The sequence below is a fragment of the Scyliorhinus torazame genome, chromosome 4, assembly GCF_047496885.1.
Source record: "Scyliorhinus torazame isolate Kashiwa2021f chromosome 4, sScyTor2.1, whole genome shotgun sequence".
Lineage (NCBI taxonomy): Eukaryota > Metazoa > Chordata > Chondrichthyes > Carcharhiniformes > Scyliorhinidae > Scyliorhinus > Scyliorhinus torazame.
The window spans coordinates 107,529,024-107,543,543 of record NC_092710.1 but is presented as its reverse complement, the minus strand read 5'-3'; the positions used below and the strand labels follow the sequence as shown (position 1 = coordinate 107,543,543).

Below are 14,520 nucleotides of genomic sequence, written 5' to 3'. Positions count from 1 at the left end.
TCCTGAATGGACTAGCAATAGGATAATCCCATAGATGCAATCGGGACAACGGCGGTGTGTTCCTGACTGGCACAGTCCTGCTTTTTCTTCTATTGGGCATCAATTCCTGGACACCAAAAGTAGCTTTGTGCTATTCCTTCATTTGCACTATACCTGGGTGTCCTTCAGGTGTCTGTTCCAATATGCGATGTCGCTAATTTGGAGGAATAATTACTCTCACCCCCACATCAGCCCTGTGCTGTTAATTCGAGTCTCCTGGAAATGCCCGGTTTAATTCAGAATGTTTTCCTGCGATACTCCCCTTTAATACCATTTCCAGTACCTTCCTCATCAAAGGATAATTTCTTGTATGTTTTTGGACTTGAACGGCAGTCACTGGAACATTCTCGAACAGCGCACAATCAAAAATATCATCATGACTAGATCGTATCTAACCAGCTGGCAAAGGTAGAGGTGATAATGCTTTTGAATTGGCATGATTTTCTGACTGACGTTATTTGATCTCATAGGAATGTACAGATAATATTAAAGACCATCGGTAGAGTCTACTTGCAGCCAACAAAAGGATAATTTTGTGTAGCCCAAAAATAGCTGCTAAGAGCCTGTGGTCCGTCTGCAATGTGAAGTGATGACCATAAAGGTATCTGCACTCGTTAGCATACGAGGTGCAAAAGCTATTGGTCTTTCTTCCCCTGAAGACACCACCGCTCCAACACTGTATGGTGAAGCATCATAGGCAAGTTGTAATGGCAACATTGGATTGAAATGTTCCAACACTTCTGACTTCTTCAGTGCTTCTTTGGCTGATTTATATGCTTTTTTGCATTCAGGGGCGAGATTCTCCGACCCCCCACCGGGTCGGAGAATCGCCGGGGGCTGGCATGAATCCCACCCCCGCCGGTTGCCGAATTCTCCAGCACCGGAGATTCGGCGGGGGCGGGAATCGCGCCGCGCCAGCTGGCGGGCCCCCCCGGCGATGCTCCGGCCCGCTGCTAGAATGCCTGTCCCGCCGCCATGGATTAAACCCCTCTCTTACCGGCGGGACAAGGCGGCGCAGGCGGGCTACGGGGTCCTGGGAGGGGGGGGGCATGGGGCGATCTGGCCCCAGGGGGGGCCCACGGTGGCCTGGCCCGCAATCGGGGCCCACCGATCCGCGGGCGGGCCTGTGCCGTGGGGCCACTCTTTTCCTTCCGCCTTCGCCATGGTCTCTACCATGGCGGAGGTGGAAGAGACCCCCTCCACTGCGCATGCGCGGGGATGCCGTGAGCGGCCGCTGACGCTCCCGCGCATGCGCCGCCCGGCAATGTAATTTCCGCGCCAGCTGGCGGGGCACCAAAGGACTTTCCCGCCAGCTGGCAGGGCGGAAATCAGTCCGGCGCGGGCCTAGCCCCTCAAGGTTAGGGCTAAGCCCCTCAAGATACGGAGGATTCCGCACCTTTGGGGCGGCGCGATGCCGGACTGATTTGTGCCGTTTTTGGCGCTGGGCGGCGGACATCGTGCCGATTACGGAGAATTTCGCCCCAGATGTCCATTGCCATGCCTATTTTGTGCACAACAAGGGATGTAACAGTTTCAATAGCTTGCCAGATTTAAGATGACTTTTCCATAGAAATTGATTAACTCTCGGAATTACCTAAGTTGAGTGATATTCATTGGTCATAGAGCCTCCATAATAGCTTCCATCTTTTTAGATGCTTTATGCAGATCCTTATTGTCAATTACATGTCTTAGATATTCATAGAATCCCATAGAATCCCTGCAGTGCAGAAGGCAGCTAATTTGGCCCATCGAGTCTGCACTGACCCTCCGAAAGAGCACTCTACCCCCGCGATATCCCCGTAACCCTGTGAATTAATCATGGCCAATATACCTAACCTGCGTATCTTTGGACTGTGGGAGGAAACAGGAGCACCCAGAGGAAACACACGCAGACACAGGGAGAAAGTGCAAACTCCACACAGGAACGCAAGGCCAGAATCGAACACAGGTCCCTGGCCTGTGAGGCAGTAGTGCAACCATGCCACCCTTGGAAAGATTCTCCATCCCGGGATGCCCGGAATGTGTTCACCGATGGAGATTTAGGCGTTGGGGAAGATCGGGATCGGCGGCAAATGCAATGCTCTGACCCCCAGTTGGCGGCATGAACAAGGTCCACGATGCGTGCCGACAGGGGGATGTAAACAAATGCAAATAGGTCTAAATGAACCATTTGCATATATTTCACAGGCACTGTGCCCGTTACTCTGGCCTCCCGTGATTCTCCGGACCCCACGGCCTGGAATCACGTGGGTGTGGATCACTTGTGGTTTTTACCAGTGTGGCCCTGACGTGGTGGACCTCGCGATGGGCCAATTGGGAAACTTAATTGAGACCATCCTAGCCCATCTTGGCCACGTCCAAAAAAATGCACTGTCAGCCCGTCTTGAAAAGCTCCTAGTCGCCACATTCCGTCACCTGTTCGGGTCCGCAGAGGGAGAATTCAGAATATCCAAATAACCTATCAGCACATCTTTCGGGATTTATGGGAGGAAACCGGAGCACCCGGAGGAAACCACGCAGATACGGAGAGAATATGCAGACTCCGCACAGACAGTGACCCAAGCCGGGAATCGAACCTGGGACCCTGGAGCTGTGAAGCCACAGTGCTACCCACTGTGCTGCCCCCAAATCTCACAAAGATCTTGTTGGGTATCTCAATCATTTGTTCCGTAGTAGTTGACTTCATCAGGACCACCTCAGTCCACTTTGAGTGTGCATCTACAACAACCATGAAGTGCTACAGCTTCACTGTGGTTGTTGTTCTTATCTTTTGTGAATTTTTCTCAGTTGAATTCATTTTGTTTCTTCCTTTAAATGTCTTCTTTTGAGCTTTCTTCGCTGGTGAAGTTACTTTACTCCAGCAAGCACTTGCTGTGTCTAGTTCTGCCACAATCTTTACATTGGCTGTCCTTACTCTAGCAATCAGGCTGTAAATGGCCCATTTTTGCACAGCAATGACATGTCTATGGCTGGGTAGGCATCTTCTGGCCGGCAGCCAGTTTATTGATCCTCTTGCTTGCTTCGAGCTGAGAAGCTTCTTTAGCCGCGAGCTCCGTTGAAACAGCAATATTTAATACAGTCTTCAGACTAAATTATCTCTAATTTCGTTGTCTAACAAGTTGCCAAATTTGCAAAACTCTGCAAGTCGCCTGAGGGTTGCGATGAACTGTACAATATTTTCCTTTTCTGAATCCTTTGATGAAGTCGAAACCTCTCTGCAATAGCTTTGATGCATAATGGTCTTTTGATATTTTGATTAATTCTTAATACATCTTATCCACTGGTTTCTCGGGCTAAACCAAGCTTCTTAACAAATTGAAAGCTTTGCTTGCAATTGTACTTAGGAATGCAGGGGCCTTAATACCTTTTTAGATTAATCTTGTGATCAGCAGAAGGATTAGGAAACAAAAGGAAGCCAGTTCAACCTTCTTCACCTGGGAAAGAACAACTTGGGGGTATCCCAGCCGGACTCTAAGAAATTGTGGGACCTTGTCTAGGATGACAAATTTAGGACCCTCACCCCGAGACCGATAGTAACTTGTGTATAAGTTTCAAAGACCTTTTGGCCCTTGCATTGGTTATTCCCTGGGAGTGGAGGTCGGGAGCAAGTGAACCTTAACAGTACAATTTATAAGAGATGCTAAGTAAACTTAAAGAGATGCAGAAATTTAAAGTAGGTACTGGGCACATATGAAGATAAATATATTGGTAGTCTTTATATATTTCAACCTATGCAATAACCATCCAGATGACAAAATTACCTGGCACAAAGCAGTGAATGGTGCAATTAATATGGAGGCATGGAATGTGTTTATAGTCAAGTGATTGGGTGCCATAATACTCTAAATTCATGTTTGTTATGATGTGATGGAGACTATGGTGAGGAGGTTATCCCTACTTCTTGCGTTCAGGGTAACCTGCCATTTTACATCAATGGATGTAAAATGTTGAGAAGAAATTCAGGGTGCAGCTGAGCAGAAATGTTAATGCTGTTAATTATGGAGAAGATTGGCATTCTCCCATGTTGGTCAGAAGAGAAATGTTAATGATAATTTTAAAACCATGTTCAATTCAGTGTTATACTTTTATACAGAGATTGGTAAAGAGAAATGCAGGCCCACTACAGACAGAAACAGGGGAATGCATAATAATGGACAAAGAAATGGCTGAGCAAGTGAGTACATACTTTCTGTCTTCACAAACGAGGACACAAAACATATTCCAGAAATGTTGGAGAATGAAAGGTTTAGTGAGAGGGAAGAACTGAGGGAGATCAACATTCGTAGAGAAATGGTGCTGGGAAAACTGATGGGATTGAAGGCGGATAAATCCCCAGGGCCTGAGAATCTGCATCCTAGAGTGCTTAAGGAGGTGGCTCTGGAAACAGTGGCTGCATTGGTGGTCATCTTCTGGGATTCTATAGACTCTGGAACTGTCCCTGCAGATTAGAGGGTAGCTCATGTCACTCCAATATTCAAAAAGGGAGATAGAGAGAAAGCAGGGAATTATAGACCCGTAAGCCTAACATCAGTAATGGGGAAAATGCTTGAATCTATTATCAAGGACTTTATAGCGGAACATTTAGAAAGCAGTGGCAGGATCAGTCAGAGTCAGCATGGATTTTTGAAGGGAAAATCATGCTTGACAAATCTATTGGAATTCTTTGAAGCGGTAACCAGTACAGCCGACAAGGGGGAGCCAGTTGATGTGGTATATTTGGACTTTCAGAAGGCGTTTGACAAAGTCCCGCATAAGAGATGATTGTGCAAAATTAAAGCGCATGGGATTGGGGGAAATGTATTAAGGTGGATAGAAAACTCATTGGCAGAGAAGAAACAAAGAGTAGGGATTAATGGGTCCTTTTCAAATTGGCAGGCAGTAACTAGTGGGGTACCACAGGGATCGATGCTGGGACCCCAGCAATTCACAATATATATTAATGATTTGGATGAGGGAACAAAATGTAACATCTCAAAGTTTGCAGATGATACCAAATTAAGTGCGAGGGTGAATTGTGACGAGGATGCAGGGATCCTACAGCAAGATCTGGACTGGTTGGGCGAGTGGGCAAACCAATGGCAGATGCAGTATAATTTGGATAAGTGTGAGCTTATTCATTTTGGAAGCAAAAACAGGAAGGCAGATTACTACCTGAATGGTTGTAAATTCAGAGAGGGAAGTGTGCAGCGGGACCTGGGTGTCCTTGTGCACCATTCACTGAAGGTAAGCATGCAGGTGCAGCAGGCGGTAAAGAAGGCTAATGGTATGTTGGCCTTCATTGCAAGAGGTTTCGAGTATAGAAGCAGGGATGTGTTGCTGCAACTGTACAGGGCCTTGGTGAGGCCACACTTGGAGTATTGTGTGCAGTTTTGGTCTCCTTCTCTGAGGAAGAATGTTCTTGCTCTCGAGGGAGTGCAGCGAAGGTTTACCAGACTGATTCCAGGGATGGCGGGACCATCATATGAGGAGAGATTGACCAGGTTGGGATTGTTCTCACTGGAGTTCAGAAGAATGAGGGGGGATCTCATAGAGACATAAAATTCTAACAGGACGAGACAGGGTAGATGCAGGGAAGATGTTACCAAAGATGGGTGTGTCCAGAACCAGGGGTCACAGCCTGAGGATTCAGGGTAAACCATTTCGGACAGAGATAAGGAGACATTTCTTTACACAAAGGGTGGTGAGCCTGGGGAATTCATTACCACAGGAAGCAGTTGATACTAAAACTTTGAATATATTCAAGAGGCGGCTTGGGGAGAATGGGATCAAAGGCTATGGGGAGAAAACAGGATTAGGCTATTGAGTTGGATGATCAGCCATGATTGTGATGAATGGCGGAGCAGGCTCGAAGGGCCAAAAGGCCTCCTCCTGCTCCTATCTTCTATGTATCTATGTATTAAAATTAGTACATTTAACAGCAGCTCATGGAATTAATTGAGATGAGATGAGTCACAGGATATGCTCATTGTAGTTTTTTTTGTGGGCTGGTTTAGCCCAGTTGGCTGGAGAGCTGGTTTGTGATGTAGAGCAAGGCCAACAGTGAGAGTTCAATTCTTAAAGACCCCACCTTCTCAACCTTGTGCCTGAGGTATGGTGATCCTCAGATTAAATCACCACCAGTCAGCTCTCCCCTCAAAGGAGAAGCTGCCTATGGCCATTTGGGACTATGACAACTTTCCTTACTTCATGCTCTTTGTGACATAGGGATGTCATCAATGCTGTGTGATTGTGAAGTGGCAGAATAACTATGGATCACACTTACAAGAAATAAGCGTCACACTGAGGGAAATAATTCAAAATTTGTGAACAGAGGTACTTACAACAGCTGGGATTTCACAGGCATTTTCTCGCTGATTTTGTTCTGGGTCACAGTAAATCCTTAACTTCTGAACTTCAAACTGCAAACAAAACATAATGTCATGTTAAACAAAAATAAAACATGTAGAATTTTGCTTTTAAACAATGTTCGGTGAGATTTCCCCTCAAAAATTGCAATGTGACATTTTTGGCAAGAAAAGTGTAATTCATGCTGGCCTCAGTGGTGTGATCCGGACTGCAATTTCCAGGTACTTTGAAAATGTTTTTCCCGCCAAGTGAAAAATGCCAAGTCTGAGGTGCAAAGTGTCTGATTCACCCATGCGAGTGGTCATCTTCAATGAAAGGGGCTCTGCATTTAAACGGCTGCACAGCACTTGCTCTCATTCAAGCCAGGAAGCTAGTCAGCTAGGAAACCAGCTCCTAGATTTATGAAGGAGGCTCCTAGCCATTTACTGGATGCTGAGAAAGAGAAGCAGGCTACAATAGACCCTCGGGCAGGTAGGAGGTTCCCCAGCAAGGTGATGAGTCCCACCTGGGGCACGGTGGCTGGACTGGTCAGTGTCAGAAGCCTGACCAAGAGGACGGGTGTGAAGTGTAGGAAAATGATGAATGGCGTACTACGATTAGAAAGAGTAAGTGCTCCTAGTCCCATCTCTGTACTCCATCCCTCCATCACCCACCTGAAAATCACCTGGATCCCACATGCTGCCAGTTCATAGGGCCCTAGCACTCGGCTGCACCTTCATCCAAATGACCAATTGAGTTCTTGTAGTCCAAACCCTTGACCAGGCCATGGATTAAAAACTTGTCCCTTGCCTTACAGGACTATCAACCCAAGAGCCTGGCCCGTCTAACAGCAGTATCGCACTACCCACCCTTGACACCAACTCTGAGGAGACCTCGGATGAGGACACGGCTGATGCATCACAGCTTTCATGCGCACCATCCACCATTGCACTTTCTGGTGAGCACCTCACAGTTTCTGATGCACATCAGGTGGAGACAGGAGCTTCCCAGGGATTAGACAGTCGGAGGTCTAATGGATCCCAGGACCCAGCTGTGCTCTAAGCAGGTGCCGTGCCTCTGGACACGTTTGTCCCTCAGCTGCTGGAGATGCAAAGACAGAGCTGGGAATACAAGGAAGGGTTGTCAGTGACATTCCTGCACCTGTAAGGCGAAAAGAGGAGTCCCAAAACCACCTGTTGTAGAAGATGTTGCCAGCGATTCGTGACACCCAGGCAAACTCTGCAAGGGTGGCATCGGCAGTGGAAAGCCTGGGTCAAGTAAAGCCTAGGACCAGAGGGCATAGTCTCTGAGTAATTGGTCGCACATTTAAGACAGCGCTGAGGAGGAATTTCTTCTCTCAGAGGGTAATGAATCTGTGAAATTATTTATCGCAGAGAACTGTGGAGGCTAAGATAGACAGATATTTAATCAGTATGGGAATCAAGGGTAATGAGGATAAGGTGAAAAAGTGGAATTGAGGATTGATCTCATTGAATGGCAGAGCAGACCTGATGGGCAGAATAGCCTACTTCTGCTCCTACATGTTATGGTCTAAGAGGTCAGATCCATGATGGGAGAACTCCAAAGCATGGTTCACTCCCCGAGACAATGTGCAGACAATGGTAGGCCTCCAGGACTGACACACCAGATGACGGTGAGGCTTCTGGAGCTCACTCCAGCTGCCCCTTTGTCCCATGGAGTAATCCAGGGGCCCATGAGCACATGAAGGGAGGAGACTCCACTGGAGCACATTCCGGGTCCTTCCACCCAGGATATTCTGAGGATGACCAGCCCAACTGAATTCCCCCCTTCCTGATACAGGCACAACTCACGGGCTGCAAGCCGAATAGGGTGATGCAGCAACACCAATGCCACCTGAAAGTAGGCCAGGGCCCTCCAAGTCTCAGCCCTCCAGAGAACGTCTGCCAAGGGCATCCTAGCCAACACTCACCTGATGTGCACCCTGGGAATATACCTAGATGTAGTGGGAGGGTATGCAAGTGTAAGGAATTGGAGAGGCATAGTGTGGGCTCGAGTGAAGTTAGGCACAGATAGTTGGGGACTTTATCACTTGTAACATCCGCACATGTCACTGTATTAAATTCTATTGGTTTTCACAATCATATGGCTCACTTTTCTTCAAACTCTTCCCAGTGGCATAGCTCTTCTCGTCATCTGGGCGAAAGATCTTATCACGGGCCCTCAATGTCAGGCAGACAGTGAGGTACTCTCATAGCGAATGTTTTATTAATTGTGAAAGGACTCAGGCTTGAATCAGTGAACCCTAGACCCTCACCCCTAATACTCCTTTAGTGCTAAGGGACAAAGGAATCTTGGGCCAAATCTCACTCGCTCATTAGCCGGGGAGTCAGCATGCTGGCAGCAGACAGACAGGAGTCAGATATAAGAAGTAGCTGAGGAACATCACAGACCATTCCTCACTGCGAGTTGTCATCGCCCTCCTGCATTCACTGGTCAGCAGACACTCAAGGACTCCCCAGCCCCAGCACCTGATAACTAAGGTTTTGGCAACCCTTATTCCATGGCCGCGGACGGGGTCATGATGGACTGGGGCGGAGAGGGATGCTTCTTGAGCTGTCTGACAACATGCTGGTCCTACTGCGTGAAGTGGAAAATGATGAGGGTGTCCCTAGACCTCTTGCCGATGCGAACGATTCCCCCTCCAGCTGGCCTCCATTCTCCGGCTCCTCCTCGGCCTCTTCCTCTATTCCCTCAAGGATTTCCTTCTCATCCGAGGAAACATGATGCTCCTCCAGGCCTTCTCAGTAAGGTCGTCGCCTCGCTGCTGAGCCAGATTATGTAGGGCATAGCAGTAAACTATGGGGACTGCACTGAAAGGCCTGCTGTCGAGGCAGCGGGAGTACATCTTGAGGGGGCTAATACACCACTCTATCACAGACCGTGTGGCACTGTGAGCCTTGTTCTATCAGGCCTCTGCTTCGGTCTCAGGCCATCGCACTATCGTTATCAGCCTAGAACTCAGGGGCTATCCCTTATTCCCTACAAGCCACTCCTGCAGCCTGGGGTGACTCTCAAAATTTCCAGGGATTTGCGATTGCCTGAGGATGTAGCAGTCATACATGGTCCCTGGAAAATGGGCACACATGCATGAACCCTCATCTGGTAGTCACACACCAGCTGGACATTGAGGGAGTGGAACCCCTTCCTGGCACCCGTGCCATCCCATCTTCAGTGCATGACTGGCTCCAGACTATGCCTTCACCCAATCAGTTACCTTTGGCCTCCTGTCTGGTGCTCCCCTCCCTTTTTCTCAATATCACAGGGGATCCTAACCAGAGGTTTATATGATCGTCCATCCCGCACAGGCAGGATCCACTTGTCGATGATGTCCGCCTTGGGGGCTACTGGATACTCAGTGGCAGGCGCTAGGGTCCAGCACATAAGAAAAAGCAGTCCCACTGGACCCCATGTACCCAAGTGTATATTCTTGAACGCTGAGCTTTCAGCCTATTCCTTGACTTTGAATTCCTTGACTGTGAGACAGTGGGCAGCTCACACTGTTAAGGGTTATTTCTTGGTGATCAGTTAGTTTGATGAGCATGAGTTTCAGGAATGTTAGAGGAGACAATTGCTTTCTGCTTCAGGGATAGTCAAAGCTAATAGGCACCCTTCTTACTCAGGCTGCATAATTCTGAATCCTCATTACTGTCAGGCTTTCACGCTTAAGACTCCTGGACAGCCACTCCATAATTTTTTGCCTCCACCCTCCCCCAGGCTGGGAACTGTGTTGGCTACCCTATTGGGTTCTGATCCACCCAACCCATTAGGCCCGCCTCCTTAAATCTCATCACACCCTACCCCGCGCCCCCACCCCTGTGGCCTGCACCCACAGCCGGCCCATTTTCTCTTACCACAGGCAGCACACTCACTCAGGACTGTAAAAACCTTTTAAGGAACACAGACAGCAGGCTTCAGGACCCGCCACACCAGCTGCGACCCCCATCCCGGTAACCCTGATCACCCACCCTGTCCCTCCGACAGCCACGAGGATTGCACCCTTCCCCTCTGGAGCTAGACAGTGGGCTCTGCACCCTTAGACTCCCTGGTGTCTCCTTCCTCCCTCTCGGAAATCATGGTTCCCGTTTTTAAAAAGTAGTAATAATTAGTACCTGCGTGACATCATGTCTGGTGGGTGGGAAGATTTAATGAGGTCTGAAGATGTGACATTATCCTCACTAAGTATATTATAATAAATTTAAATTGATTAAAATCAGGTTCATGCCCTCGTGTCATCGAGGAGGGGCTGGGAAGATTGCATTCTGCAAGTCCCATTTTTAGCCTCTCGCTTTATTTAGCAGCCATTATGGGATTTGAACCCATAATTTGTGAATAGGCCTGTTAAATTCCGCCTGTTATGTTTTGTTCTATATACAACAATAAATAACATTCAAGATTGGAAGTTTGATGGAGCCTTTTGAACTCATAAATCTCAGCTTCCTATTGATTTGCACAGGAGCCATTACATAACCAGAGCAATTCCATTAATCTTTATTTAATTTTAATTTAAAATCAGTAAAAGGTCAAGAGATAAACAGAAAATACAGACACCATTTCTGAGCCTGTAATGTATGCTGGGAACATTTGTCATTCATTATTACTGAACAAAAGCCAAACTTACTGGTACAGTTGCTTCTTTCCCAAAGTATTTTCCTATCTGTGTTCTTCCACTGACGAAGATACCAAGAACAGGTTCTAGTTGCCTTGTTTCAACTAATTTATCATCGAGGTATAAAGTGACATCTCTCTCTGTTACCAAGACTCGCAGCAAGTGCCAGTTTTCATCAAACAACGCCTTGAGTAAGATAAAATTAGATAAAATGTCAGTATTTGTACAGTTTAGTTTGAATTTTCTTATTCTCTTCATATCATAACTGTTCATCTGCAAACAATTACTTTTGACTATGACCTTCAATGTGCAAGATTTATCATACACATGCTTAACTCATTCATATACTGTCCCTCTGATTGTTCTTTCAAGACAGGAGTAAACCTGGGAAATTCTGATAACACCTGACAAACTTGGCAAAAACAGCTGCGTCCTTGAAATTAAATAAGAAATAAGGAAGTTCCTTGATTACAAAGTAAACCTTATTGTAGGTGTTGTAATAATAATTAATGTAATTCTAGTCAATCTGTGACAGCGTTTGTAGTTAGTTTTATCCAGTTACACTTGTTAGCAGAATAAAGCTGGGCAGAATTCCTTGTTGTGTCATTATTTTGATAATAATAATCTTTATTAGTGTCACAAGTCGGCTTACATTAACACTCCGCTATCTGCTCCAGGCCTCCCCCAAATCCCATGCCCCTTCTATTCCCCTTCCATTGTCCCCATGCATACTCCATACCCAATCTTCTAGTTTCCAGTATGTACAAAACTGATGAGCTGTACAGGCAATTTTTTGACATTCCCCTGAAACAAACATAATAAGTAAACCCGCTTTGAAAATCTCCTTTGATGTAGGTTGGAGTCAGTCCCACTAACCCTGGAACAGAACCTCCTAGTTGTTTCAGAAACTTAGATCACCTAACCTTCACCCCTCACTATATACATCCACCGTTCCATGGCCCCTCACGCCCTCCATCCCACCTCAACAGCCACTCACCCACTATCACCCAATATCCACGATGTGGCGATGAAAAAATATTAATAATAAAAATAATAATGCTTATTGTCACAAGTAATTAACACTGCAATGAGATTACTGTGAAAAGCCCCTCATCGCCACATTCCGGCGCCTGTTCGGGTACATAGAGGGCAAATTCAGAATGTCCAATTCACCCAACAGCACGTCTTTTGGGACTTGTGGGAGGTAACCGGAGCACCCGGAGGAAACTCGCGCAGACACAGGGAGACATGCAGACTCTGCACAGACAGTGACCCAAGCCGGGAATCGAACCTGGGTCCCTGGTGCTGTGAAGCAACAGTGCTAACCACAGTGCTACTGTGCCGCCCAAATAGATATACAACACAATGGACTATGAATCACACAGTCATTCTTCCCCATAGTACTGAGCAAATTAAGACGTTTAATTGAAAACTGAGAGGTAAAGCATTAGTGGAAATAGGTGATCTGGACAATCAATCCTAAAGAACGCTATTATTTTCATGGAGCTGTTCAGTGAATGATCTAATATAATGCTTTGACTGACGTGGTGGTACTATGAATTAAATAATCTTTCAATTTGAAAAATCTCACATTTCTGTAAGTAGAGCTTTCATCTGGATAGCCTTGAACATTAACAGTTTATTTTAAAGGCCAGCTTGGCAGAAGGGTTGAGAACTAATGGATACTGAAATAAGATTATTGGCAAAAGAACCAGAGGCGACATGAGGAAAATCTATTTTATGTAGCAAGTTGTTAGGATCTGGAATGCATGGCCTGAGAATGTGTTGGAGGCGGATTAAATTGTGGTTTTCAATATAGAATTGGCTAATTATCTGAACAGAAACAATTTGCAAGGGAAAGGGATTAGTTACATGCTCTTACAACAGGGCTGGTTTAGCCCAGTGAGCTAAACAGCTGGCTTGTAATGCTTGTAATGCAGAACAAGGCCAGCAGCATGGGTTCAATTCCCATACCGGCCTCCGCGAACGGGCGCTGGAATGTGGTGACTAGGGTTTTTTCACAGTAACTTCATTGAAGCCTACTTGTGACAATAAGTGATTATTATTATTACAAAGGCACAGACTCAATGGGCCTTCTTGGTGCTGTAACTGGTCTATAAATTTTTGGATTCTTGGCAATAAAAACTAGGGCACATATGGCCAGAATTTTGCACAGATGTATCTCAGCCACAACACTGGGGTGAAGTACCAAGTTGAGGTCAATCATCCTCTTGTTTCCCATCCATGTGACCTGATTTATTTGTATTTTTGAGTTTATGCCATTATCCTAGGCTAGTCCCTGGAATGGCAACCATTATAGCATGCCCAAGAGATACAGGGCGTGATCTGCCTGAATTGGAACAGGGTCCCATAACGAGCGCGTTTAGCTGGGTGTTTCCTGGCGCTCGGAAGGCCGAGAAATCCATGCTATCGAATGGGACTCTGTTCCCATTCGGGTAGATTTGGGGCCTCAGCGAGGGACATCCTGATGAGGCCGCACTTAGTCCCGTTTCCTGTACTGAGGAGCTCTGCTCGCCGGACCTCCTCAGTGCAGAAGGCGATCATTTTAAATGGCGTCCCAGTCTCTTGACCCCCCGATGCGTCCTCCACCCTATTCAAAGCCCCAAATCACCTATAAAGTGGTCCTCAGACATCCACCACCCCACCCCCGCAACACACAGGGATTGCAGGAAAAATGTTAGCTTGGCACCGCCAGCTTGGCACACTGATAGTGCCCCTGCCAGCTGGCAGTGTCATCTGGGCACCTTGCCACTGCAATCCTGGCACCTAGGTGGCACTGACAGGGTGCCTGGGTACCACCTTGCACCCCAGAGGGCAAGAACTCGGCGGCCTCCAATCCCCTAGGAGACTCCCACGAGTGCCGTTCTGTCTGGTCCCCATTTGTGCGTAGACCAGCACTGAACGGCACTCACCTGAGGTCTACGAGAAGAAGGAGTTAGATCCCAACACCTTGGGTAGATCGTGGGAACACAGATTAGAGTGAGACTAGCTGTTTCACTCTAATATGATGATTTGCTAAAACGTGATATGCCCACAATGGACAGGATTCATAATGCGACAACTTGTGAAATCGCGTTAGATCCTGCGAGACTGCGCTGCCTTTCGGGCCTAATGCAGTCAGTCGATCATGCTCCTATTGCTGCAATAAAGTCTGCTAACTCTGGAGACTTCTGACTGCTTTCTAAAAAAGAAATCCGAAGTATTGAGCTGTATGGCCTGGGAGAAAGTGCAGCCATCGCAGCCAGATCAGCAGAAACTAAAGTTTCAGTTCCTTGATTGTCATCCAGTGGGCTTTTAATTGCATGTTAAATATATTGTTAGATATATAGGTGAGAGCACTTAGAGGAAACAGATTATGTAATGCTGCAAATAAACCTATTATCAAGAAAAGTATCACTGTCTACTTTTATACTTCACCAACTGGTTTGGAATCAAATTTACATGAGGTACTCTGATGAAAGTGGCGACCTCCTTCCAATGCATCTAGT

At 46.8% G+C, this 14,520-nt stretch overlaps 1 protein-coding gene across 1 annotated transcript in view; it reads right to left on the bottom strand.

The window, feature by feature from the left end:
• Positions 1–14,520, bottom strand: part of col21a1 (collagen, type XXI, alpha 1) — a 485,509-nt gene that overhangs the window by 352,378 nt on the left and 118,611 nt on the right. Inside the window, exons 6-8 of the mRNA XM_072498439.1 lie at positions 11,024–11,197; positions 6,360–6,437; positions 2,616–2,652 (exon numbers count right to left, since the gene is read on the bottom strand). Of these exons, the coding sequence (XP_072354540.1) occupies positions 2,616–2,652; positions 6,360–6,437; positions 11,024–11,197 (289 nt within the window). The remainder of the gene's footprint in view (positions 1–2,615; positions 2,653–6,359; positions 6,438–11,023; positions 11,198–14,520) is intronic.